Source organism: Condylura cristata, unplaced genomic scaffold (assembly GCF_000260355.1).
Source record: "Condylura cristata isolate star-nosed mole 26May11 unplaced genomic scaffold, ConCri1.0 scaffold00004, whole genome shotgun sequence".
In the NCBI taxonomy this organism is placed as follows: domain Eukaryota; kingdom Metazoa; phylum Chordata; class Mammalia; order Eulipotyphla; family Talpidae; genus Condylura; species Condylura cristata.
The window spans coordinates 39,100,549-39,112,665 of record NW_004567105.1 but is presented as its reverse complement, the minus strand read 5'-3'; the positions used below and the strand labels follow the sequence as shown (position 1 = coordinate 39,112,665).

At 41.1% G+C, this 12,117-nt stretch overlaps 1 protein-coding gene across 1 annotated transcript in view; it reads left to right on the top strand.

The window, feature by feature from the left end:
* Positions 1 to 12,117, top strand: part of TMEM117 (transmembrane protein 117) — a 117,842-nt gene that overhangs the window by 92,583 nt on the left and 13,142 nt on the right. Inside the window, exons 3-5 of the mRNA XM_012735153.1 lie at positions 2,814 to 2,916; positions 5,941 to 6,085; positions 9,844 to 9,998. Coding sequence (XP_012590607.1) covers positions 2,814 to 2,916; positions 5,941 to 6,085; positions 9,844 to 9,998 — 403 coding nt within the window. The remainder of the gene's footprint in view (positions 1 to 2,813; positions 2,917 to 5,940; positions 6,086 to 9,843; positions 9,999 to 12,117) is intronic.

Genomic DNA, 12,117 nt, shown 5'->3' with positions numbered 1-12,117 from the left:
TTTTTTCCAGTAAGAAAGACTAATAAAGGAGAAAATATATGAAGCAACACTACAAAATAAACATTGGGTTAATTGTAATGTCTGGCCAACCACCATTTGTAGAGATCACTGGTATTTTTTAATACACAAAAACTCACCAAAGAGTCAAATTATTTAACCATTTTACATAAGGGGACACAATTTAACTTGCATTTATTTTAGTGATAAGTGGAACCTGTCATCTCTATTACTTGTTGACAAAAACCTAATTCAGCCAGAAAGTTAAGTCTTTTTCTCAAATGTTCTTTATTTTTTTTAAGATTTATTTATTTATGCATACAGAACTGGGGTACAGGCCAGAGGTGCAGAGGATTCACAGAGACAAGAGTGGGGAGCAGAACAAACTGACTGATGAAGTACACTGCTGAGGGGAGTAGTGGGCGGATCAAGAGAGGTCTGCCGCGCCATGTGGGACACTTCCTGGGTGGGGATTGAACTCATGCTGAAGTGGCTTTAGCTTCTTAGTGCTGTGCTTTAACCTGCTGCGCCACCAGGGAGGGCCCTTTTTCTTTACTATTTTAAAAAAGCATTACTTGCCTCTATAAGAAAACTTTAAGAGGTTGTGCAATTCATTTGCCTTGGGTCAGGGAAAAATAGTGACTACTAAGAGAAACTGAATGAACAGCATATGAGAAAACATTTGTTGAAGGCCGCCTAAGAAGTAATGTCCAGTTATTTCTCTTGATCATCTCAGAGTCTCAGCTGGACAGCCTCATTGCTGTCATCCACTGTAAAAAAAATGGCCCCACCAAGTTCTTTAATCATGTGTTTGTTTACATTTTCTTTTCTCTGATTCATTTGGTGTCTCTGTTGCGCTCCCTTACATTTATGAGGTAACTGAAATGGTGTCTTGAGTCATTCCAGCAAACATTTTTTACTAACTCAACAAACATTAACTGCCTCATCTGGAAATATCTACATTTGATCTCCACTTCCTTCCTCTGACTTTCTACCATCTCCTTTCCTCTGTGCTTTCTGGGAAATGACTGCATGATTTTAGTACATCTAGTTTACAGGAAAAAGAAGAACCACCATTTCTTTTCAGCATAGTGATTCTCAGGCTTTTGTGTAATAGTGTTTACAAAAACAAATATTTGTGGTGTTGGACTTGTGATTGTCATATATCTTTACTTTCTGAGAGTTCCACTTATCAGGTCAATAAATATTTGACTTCTTAATGTACGTTGAACACTGTTTCATATATGGGAAATGCAGCAATGAACAAAAACAGGGAAAAAAACCTGTGAGCTCCTTGGAGCTCACATTCCAGTGGAATGAGCCAGGCAATAACCATACAAATAAGCAAAATCTACTTTATGTCCAGGTCTCCAATGGTTTTATTCAGCCAACTTGCCAATTAGAAGCATAGGGTTGCTGAAATAAATCAGACACTTGAGATACAATACTATCACCCAAAGCATGAATGTAATCCTCCAAGCCACCACTGCTCACTGTCACATAAATCCTGTTGCTAGGACACTGCAAAGCTTAGAACAAGTGAGAATATTTTACAAGCTGGGGGCATTTTGGGTAGAATGATGTTCTGATGTTGGTGGATCTAAGTTCAAATCTAAAACAGAAGGAGGGCTAGAGATTACCAAAGAGAAAGAAATACATCTATAAAGTTGGCCTTTGAAATCACTGAAAGCTTAACAATTTAATTCCAGAAAGGAAAAATATACAAATAATTACATTATAAAATATTGGTATTTTTTTTCTTTTTTTAAAGATTTATTTATTTATGCATACAGAACTGGGATACAGGCCAGAGGTGTAGGGGCAGTGAGAGGATTCACCAGAGACAGAGCCGAGGGCAGAACAGGAAGATGGAAGAAGGACACTGCTGAGGGGAGCAGCGGGTGGGTCAGGAGAGGTCTGCCATGCCATGTGGTCTCCTCTGGGGCTGAGGATCGATTGAACTTGCACTGAAGTGGCTGCCACTCTCTTGCAGTGCTGAGTTTTAACCTGTTGTGCCACCAGGGAGAGCCAGAATTTTTCTTAACATATAAGAATCTATTATCTTCTTCCTATAGCATTGTATGAATTGCTTGTAGACCTTCAGCATTCCTCTCTTGTCAGATGTATGATGTGCAGATGTTCCCTCCCACCCCATAGGTTGCCTTTTCACTTTAATGGTAATTTCTTTGTGCAGAAACCTTTCAGTCTGAAGTATTTCCATTTGTTTATTTTTGTTTTTTTATCCTTTGATGTTAGCATTGAGTCCCCAGAGACATTTCTGAAGCTCATATCTTGGAATTTTATACCTATGTTTTCTTCTATATGTATTTTATTGTTTCACATCCTACATTCAAATCTTAATCCATTTTGCATTCATTTTTTGTGTGTGGTATGCATAAAACCTGTTTTAAATGACTATCGACATTTCTCAGTGAAATCTAATCTAATCCAATCTATTTCTTATTTTCTTCAAAAATCAGGTGACAATATTTGACCCAAAAATACAACCTATGTTCTGAGAGTGCAACTTTACTTTTATAGGGTAGTGTGACAAGTTACTCCCTTCTTCATTCTAACGGCTCTCTAAATCGAAATGAGAGCTCTTCGTTTGATTTGGAAAATTGAATGCCAGTTGGGGAATTCAGAACAGTGTTGGCTTCAAGCCTGACTTCCTCTGCATAGTACCAAGTCGCTTGTTCCTGAGTCAGGCATCTCAGTGAGAACACACAGGGAAATGATGCATCCAGAATGACCTAAGCCCATCTCGCCTCAACATTGTCCCGAAAAATCTGTACAAATGTGTTCATGGATAATAGGGGCATTTTGACAGACTTACATTTGGAGACATCAGCTCAGAATGCATGTCCAGAGTGACTTGGATGCTAGTGTCCACTGTGTTTTTTGTTGGTGTAAGTGGAAGTAAACCATAGTATGTAGGAAATAAAGTTATGTATATATGATGGCATTTTTCATTTATTGCCTATTGGGAGGGAAATGAATTTTTTTTCATGTATGAAACCAGATACCAACCTGGAAGTATATGCATTGATTTGGCCTGATGAGACCTGGAATAGTAAGTGTGCTAAATAAACATGCTTACACCATTCTCACGTCACTGAACCACAAATGTCGTGGACCTTGGCAGCTAGTCTTAAATTTAATAACAGAGTAATAAGGAAGTGTTCAAAAACTTGTAACATTTCTTGAAGATTTAAATGAATATTTCATACTCTACAATCATAGGATTAGCCTCTCTCTACCCCGGTCTTAGTAGCTTATCATATCTTGTCATTTTCTTAATTCAACATTTTCATATTGTGTTCAAAATATATATTTTACGTTTACACAGAAGGAGAGAAAGTCATGATTCTCATAATAATTACATGTGGGTTTGAAACTGGCTACACATTGCAGTTATGTGGACAAGAAAATCTCACTAGTTACCATCAGTCAAGTCTCCAAACGCATCAGTCTAAGTAGCAGTCAGATATCCCTTAGACAATTGCTTAGTGGAGGTAGAGTTAACATTTGTCCTTGGTTAAATTAGGATCAGAGCAGAGCCCTCCAAAGCAGGAGACAATAGTTTAAAATCTTCACTGACAGCCTCCCTAGTCACCTAGGGATTAAGTCTCAGTGCCTTCATGCCATGGCCTGACTTCAGTCTCTGGCCAGGGAGCTGACCCACATGGCACAGCAGAGCTCTCCTCTATGGCCCCGTGTTCCCCTCGGTAGTAGGTTTCAGTGGATCTGCTTGTTCTTCCCACTGTGTCTCTGGTGAATCCTCTCACTGCCCACCCCTCCCCCTCACCTCTAGTCTACACCCCAGTTCTTCTAAACAAAAACTAAAAGCACATGTTTAAAAAAATAAAACCCTAAACAACCAAGTAATGACTGCCATGAGTGATTCAGAACAAATATAGCAGGAAAAATGACTTCAGTTCTAGAAAAAAGCAGAAAATGTTCTCTCTGTTCACAATGAAAGATAGCATGGCCTCATAGCAAATATGGAGTTCTTTGGGCTAGACTCTGCCAGGTGGCAGCTACGTCATTCTGTGATGACTTAACCTCTTTGAGGCAAATTTTCTCATCTAGTCAATAACAGAAAGATTTCAAAGGTAAGTGCAAATGAAAATACATCATCTAGGATGATGCTAGAACACTGCACATGCTTAATAATTTGTCACCCAAATATCCACAGATTTTCTTGTTTTAGTTGCTCACACTGCCTGTTTACCAACTCCTAACTGCATAATAATGTCTTCATCCTGGTAGTTAAAGTGTCCCACAGGTATTTCTGGGGGTCACCACAATGTGACCCAAATTGCCCCCCAAAACAATTTGTCCCTGTGTCTTCATCTCCTCATAAGGCCACCTCACATGTCTCTCTGAAAGAGCCATTTTCCTTGAAGCCCTGCTCCCACTGCCCTCTGGGAGAACTCTGCTTTGACCAGAGTCCCAGCCAGTTCCCCCAGGAGCCCCAGAGCTGTGCAGAAAGGAGAAGCCTATCCTTCTCACCTGAACCTCAAAGTAGCTAGGAAGAACAGACTTGCCAGCTTCCTCTGCTTCACTCTCAGGATAAATCTGACCTTGAAATTATGCTGAGAGTCAATTGTGCTTACTGGCCATTTCCTTGTCTCCTCTCTCTCTCCAGTATTTGTTAATTGCTGTACATGTGCTGTCTCATCCTCACAGGAAGTCGGTGAGATGGAAATATTTAACCCACATTTATGGAGGAAAAGAATGAAACCTAGGGAGATTCAGAATACCATCCTCCTGCCTGTTTCTTTTCTTTTAAAAATTTATTTATTTAGAATTGGGGTATAGGCCATAGGTGCAGGGGCAATGAGAGGACTCACCAGACACAGAATGGGGAACAGAACAGGTAGGTTGGCAAAGTACACTGTTGAGGGGAGCAGCGGGTGAGGCAGAGAGGTCTGCCACGCCATGTGGGTCAGCTCCCCGGCCGGGGATCAGACTCAGGTCATAGCAGTGATAATGCTGAGACTTAAGCCTTAGGCCACCAGAGAAACCCAAAAAAGGCCAGAATTTACACTGATTCAAGTGATGAGTAGGGGGAACTAGGCAGAAGAGGAGTGGGAGTAAATCCTTATATCACTACATCAGTAATAGGTTTTGGAAACTGTGACTTTAAGTGAAACAACATGTAATGAAACCATAGGCTGCTAGATGGACTCAAAAATTTAGTTCCTAGGGTTTATGGTCATAAACATAAGCGGACTTTGGACAGCTCAAAATATTTCTAATATTAAGCAATAATTTTATATCCATTTCTTTTCCAAACTGTTTATTCCAGTTCAGGCTTTCTGGTGACCAGAACTTATCTCAGTATCTCAGTCCTCAAATAGAGTAAGTCTGGATAGGATTCTCTTCCCTCTATTCCACTGCTGAGCTGTTTCTCTCTCCTATCTCTGTTTTTGTGTGTGTCACTTTCACAACCACACTCAAGGATAATTTAGACATGCTGATGTACCCAATGGCTCATCTTGGGATGAGTGGAAACTGAAGAAAAGACACAAAAACAGTGGAAGTGCTAAATTCCAACTCCATGCAGACAATGGCCCAGCCTGAAATTGGTCTCTCCTCCTCCTCAGAGCCCAGAAACCTCCTTTCTATGCATACTAATTTGTACTAAATGACCTGATCAGCCATAAGATTAAAAAAAATCCTAAAAGAGGATGGAGGGAGACACCGTTCTAGCTCCTTAGAAAAGAAGGGGGATATTTCATTCCTGGCATCCAAAGAAAGAGGAAGGGCAGCAGCCGACTTCAAAAGAAAAAGCATCCAGCAGCCAACTCTGAGAAAGGAAGAGAAGCCCAAGAACTGTCTGTCAGATGCTTTGCCTTCGCTCCTGTCCTCCCTCACCTGGAAGGAGCACCAGGCCTAGTTCTCAAAGAGCTTTTTGCTGTTGATATTGTCCAACAGCTCACAAGGAATTGTTAACACTTGGTGTCTCCAACACCACCTTTGGGGGACCATTAGTGACCATCACTACTGGTCGGTGCTGGCTGACTCTGCTGACAGGTGACCGGCAGTCTGCTTGGACTGCTGGTGGACCTGGCATGAGATAGTGAGCCACTCGCAGCTTCAGTCAGCTCTTTGTTCCCCTGTTGGTGAAATAAACCCCATGGTGGTCTCTCCTCGAGCTTGAGGCATCTTGCAATTATGAGTGGATGAGAACCACAGACGTGGCCTCTTATGGGCACTATCCTTTGACCTATTTCATAGGGATTGTGTTGTTAGAGTCCCATAACACTTGGTTTAAGCTTTAGTCTTTGGCCATTTTGGCCTTTTGGGACTTTTGACTGTTCTCTAGAACCTGGGCTGGCATTTCAGTCCAGCTGTCCTTCTCCCTGACTGCTGCTGTTTAAATTATAAAAGAGTGATATGCGAGGAGTGAATCTATTTTATGCATCATTTATTTTTTTTAAAGATTTATTTATTCATACAGAACTGGGGTACAGGCCAGAGATGCGGAGGGTGAGAGGATTCACCAGGGACAGAGTGGGGAGCAGAACAGGCAGATCGACGAAGTACACTGCTGAGGGGAGCAGCGGGCGGGTCAGGAGAGGTCTGCCACGCCATGTGGATCTCCTCTGGGGCAGGCGGGAATCAAACTCATGTGAAAGTGGCTTAAGCTTCTTAGTGCAGTGCTTTAACCCGCTGCGCCACCAGGGAGGACCACATCATTTATTTTTTTTAATTCTCTCAAACTTTCCCCCAAACTCCCTGCCCTGATCCCTTCTTTAAAAAAAGAGGGGGAGCTGGAAAAGATCATGCTTAACGAGATAAGCCAGATAGAGAAAGAAAAATACCGGATTGTTTTACTCATAGCAGGAGTATAATGGGCCAGGCAAGAAAATAACAAGAATAATGAACAACCATATACCAGAGCCATTTTGTGGGGGTGGAGTGGGGAATGGGATCAAAAACGGGGAGGGAAGTGCACAGGATTATGGTGATGGCACACAGGTGACTTGGTGATGGGAAACCCACGGGGATTACAATTGAGATGGGAAAAAAAATGTACAAAATGATGTACATAAATAAATAAACTGTTATTAAAGAAAAAAAAGAGGGGTAGAGGCCAAAAAGGCCGTCTTCCAGATAAAGTGCAAGATTTTCTCTTCTCTCTCCTCTTCTCCAATTCCTTAATTCATCTTTCTGTCTCCAAATACTGGTGCAAAATAATGTAGAAACTAATTTTTAGTGAAGAAAATTTTTAGTTGCTGTCTACAAGAAATTTCTAATATCCTTTTTAAACTAAAACCCAGTTACATACCCAGTATAAAACTTCAGCTTCATGGAATAAAAAGCTGAGTGAGAACAGGTAAGGTACACTTCCATACTTATTACCAAGGAGTATTCTCTTCTTTACATCATTGAATAAAAGGAAAGAATTTGTTGATAATGTCTTATACTGTTTATCCAGAGCAAAGAAAGATATGCTGGTTATCAGTCTCTCTATTTGTGACACATAACTTTTCATAGGTGATACCAGTTTATATTTTAGCAAAAGACTAAATTCAATTTCAGTTATCTCTTAAGAGTCTCTCAGGTAACACTGAAAGAGCAAGATTTATCAGTGGAAAAATGGGGCAATGGTACTTTAATAAAATACAGTAATAACTCTCACATATAATACAATAATTCACAACTTATTTTCTACTAATATTGGAGAGAAAAATGTTACAGCTCTATTTGGTTGAAAAGCTCTGAATTTTTTCATTTCAAAAACTTACTCAGTTCAAAATCCTGTCAATTTGCTGTTGTCTGAAAAACAAGATAAGATCAACAAGATACTTGCCTATACACCAATAGAAAGAATGTGTCCCTTCGTTTTTCTTTTTAATATTTATCATTAGCATTTAAAGTAATCCATAGATCAAAAACTAATAGATATTGGATACCACTTTCTTTATCTCTGAGTTCTGTTATCCTTTTTTTTTAAAGATATATTTATACAGGGCTCTCTCTGGTGGCGCAGCGGGTGAAAGCACTGCACTAGGAAGCTAAAGCCACTTCAGCATGAGTTCAATCCCTGCCTGCCCCGGAGGTGATCCATATGGCACGGCAGACCTCTCCTGACCTGCCCGCTGCTCCCCTCAGCAGTGTACTTCCTTGATCTGCCTGTTCTGCTCCCCACTCTGTCTCTGGTGAAGCCTCTCACTTCCTCTGCACCTCTGGCCTGTACTCCAGTTCTGTGTGAACAAATAAGTAAATCTTTAAAAAAAAAAAGATTATTTATGCATACAGAACTAGGGTACAGGCCAGAGGTGCAGGGATGGTGAGAGGATTCATGAGAGACAGAGTAGAGAGCAGAACAGACAGACAGGCAAAGTACACTGCTGAGGGGAGCAGCGGGCTAGAGAGGAGAGATCTGCTGCGCCATGTGGATCACCCCCAGGGCCAGGAATTGAACTCGCACTGAAGTGGTACTGCTAGCTTGCAGAGATGTGCTTTAATCCATTGCACCACCCCAGAGGGCCCTCTGTTATACTTTGACCAAAGTTCTCAGCAACAAGAGGACTGGAATAGACATAGAAGTTCTTAAAATGTTCAAGACCTCTGTCGTAAGCACACTTGTATTAGCTTACATAGAGAAAAGCCTTGGAAAATTTTAACAATTTATTATTGAGAAAATGAATTATTTTATTTTACTTTATTTTATTTTATTTTATTTTGCATGGAAGAACTGGGGTGTATGCCAGAAGGCCAGAGGTGCAGGGTGAAAGGATTCCCCAGAGACAGTGTAGGGAGCAGAACAGGAGGATCTGCTGAAATCCACTGCTGAGGGGAGCAGCGGGCAAGACAGGAGCAGTCTGCTGCGCCATGTGGATCAGCTCCCTGGCCAGGGATCAAACTCAGGCTGCAGTGGTGATTACCTAAGACTTAGCCCCTAGGCCACAAGGGAGTCCTCTAAGTTAAAATTTTTAATATTTTGCTCATACTTTTTCATAATTTGTTTTTAAAATGTCAGCTAGATATAGGACTAATAATTTAGTGATTACTTTGTTAAAAGTAAAAATGTGTGTGCCAATACCTATGGCATAGGTGTGTGCCAATACCTATTCACCATAAATACCTGTTCATAAATGCTGTATTCATTCTTAACATGCTTGTTATGAACTATGATTTGGTGCCTCACCTCAAAACCTGAGAGCACATGAGACATCTGAAAATAGCTCCATTTACATCTTTTTTCCTTGCTTATGAGAGTGAAGGTAGCCCCGCCTCCTTACCCTTCCAACAAGGAAATGACAGATGGCAACTGGGGTTTAATTCACTTCCCTCCCAAACCTTCCATTGCTCTGTCCAAATTTATACTGAATTGCAAGACAATGTAACACAAGTCCTTGATATTTTTACTTTCCACCTAGTAACAAGCAGAGATGATTAATACAAGTCCCTTGATAGGGACTGGTTAAGTGAATCAGATCTTCTTTGTCTGCTTATAAAAGCCATGCTATCATAGGGCTCATGTTTTTTAAAAGTAGTGAAACATATGTAATGATCTCATACTTATAAAATATGGATCACCTTCATGTAAAAAATTAAGAGTGGTTCTTCAAAAGGAAAGAGATGAACCTATACAGATGCCAGTCACTTTTGTATTGGTCTCTTATTACCTCCTTCAACAGAAAATCTGAGGCTGCTTACATTTGATTTTGAATATATACCACTACCCAGCACACATAAAATAACCATCGTTGGATGAAACAGTTACCTCTAGCAGCTGGCTGCATTTAAATGATTTTGAAAGAAGTGATTATAAAAAGTTCATTTTTCTTGTTTTGCTACTTAGGAATGAAACAAATCACAAATCAGCCTTTCTGTTGATGTTCTCCAACAGGACTGGGAATTCCCACATTTCATGGGGGACGTTGACGTCAACCTCCCTGGGCTCCACACTCCACACATGCAGTTCAAGATCCCTTTTTTAAAGAAGATCTTCAAAGAGGAATATCGTATTCACATAACAGGTATGTTCTGTCTCTGACCACATCCTGTCTGTTAGCTAATGTTATATCCTATGAAAAAGCAAATAGGATGGCCCTCCCTGGTGGTGCAGCAGGTTAAAGCACAACCCTAGCTAAAACCACTTCAGCATGAGTTTGATCCCCACCCCGGAGGTGACCCACATGGCACGGCAGACCTCTCCTGGCCCACCTACTGCTCCCCTCAGCAGTGTACTTCATCAGTCGGCCTGTTCTGCTCCCATTCTGTCTCTGGTGAATCTTCTCACCACCCTTGTACCTGTGGCCTGTACCCCAGTTCTGTATGCATAAATAAATAAATAAATCTTTAAAAAAAAAAAAGGAATACATTAGCAGCGTGCATACACAGAAGTTTAGTTTCCATCCACTTAACAGAGCAAGGTGGTTCTTCATCATCCTGGGGACATGAGAGAGGGTGAGACTTCCAGGCCCTCTGGGACTTAGACAACAGGTGGTTTTAACCGTTTCAACGTCAAGCTCCAGCAGGCAGATGGGAAGAAAAAGAATGGGAAAAATGATTAAAGGACTTACAATGATTAAAAATGCAACCATGTCAGTCATTCCACCCACTAGCATTCCACTGTGGATAACTAGTCAGGGAGCTCCCCTGCCTGGTGGTCAGTCATTGCTGGTGTCAAGCCTCCTGCTCTCATCTGGGGTTACTGAGGATGAGAGGGTATTGGAATGGTTGCTTAGCTTCCATTCTCTCCCCCATTCTCCCCATTCCACTCCATCTAGGTTTTTTTCATAGGGTCATTTTCTCTTTACAACCTGTAGATCAGTGTAATCTTTCAGCATTAACCCCCCCCCCCACCCTTGCGCTGTTGTTCTTCAGTTACTGCTCAGAAAAAAAAAAAAAAAAACAGTGGCATCTTGGACCTCCCTGGTGGCCTACAGGTTGAATCTCAGGCTGTCAATGTTATGGCCCGAGTTCAATCCCCAGCCAGGGAATGGACCCATGTGGCCCAGCAGACCTCTCCTGTCATTGCTCCCCTCAGCAGTGGGTTTCAGTCCATCCACCTGTCCTGCTCCCCACTCTGTGTCTGGGGAATCCTCTCACCTCCTACACCTCTGGACCGAACCCCAATCTTCTAGCAAAAATAAAATTAAAAAAAAAAAAAAGGAATCTAAGACTCAAGTCAGACCAGATGCCTTTAGGGGTTCAGGCCACTTTCCATTTGATTAGAACCTACTTCTTTGACAGAATTCACATCTGCCTCAAGTCATTCTCTTGCGGATACTCAGATGGCTTCATGTTCAGGTATGTCCTGCTTTTGAAACAGCTCCAGTGTGATTTATTATAATACTTTCAGGAAATCTCAGGCACTCTCATCTGCAAAAGGCTTTCTAGACTTAGGTATCAATGGTTTCTTTCTTTTTAACAAGAAACAGACAGCTGAATGATCACAAATAAAAGATAGCATTAGTACCCAAGCTGTTCAAATGCCGGCAGCAATGTGTGTTTTAAGGACAATGGTCGAGGAGCCCACACCTGCTATAATAAAAATACTGAAGAAATCCACGCTTACACTACCGTCTGTGCTGTGGGAATAAAAATAGCTTGAACACAGAAAACGTGAACATCTGAGTCCTGTAAAACCCTTTGCTTCCCAACTCGCCGGCTGTTTTCTGCTGTGAGCATGAGGCGACCTTCCTAAATTGGAGAATGAGCTCATGAATAGGGAAGATGCAGCAAATTTCTTTCCTATTCAAAATGAATGAGGCCCATCTATTAAATTCACAGGGTAAATCAATCAATTTGAGTTCAGGTCACATAGTGTGGTTTCTGAGTCCCCACTTAATCTGCATCGCACTACCCTCCTGGACTTCTAAAACAGTGATCACACACACATACAGCGTCAGCAGATCCCACAGGGTGGGCTTTTGCCTGGACCATCTGTTCTTTCTATCAGCTCTTGGCCCAGGCCATCACAGCAGTGATACTGTCTCAAACTAACTATCAGAATCCCTGTCAAAAATAGATTGCTTGAGTGTAAAACATCTACTTAAAAAATAAATAAACGTTAAAAAAAATAAACGATTTGGAGAACTCAATGTTTAAAAAAAATCAACCTATTAAAATATCTAATTTGGGTCTATTTTT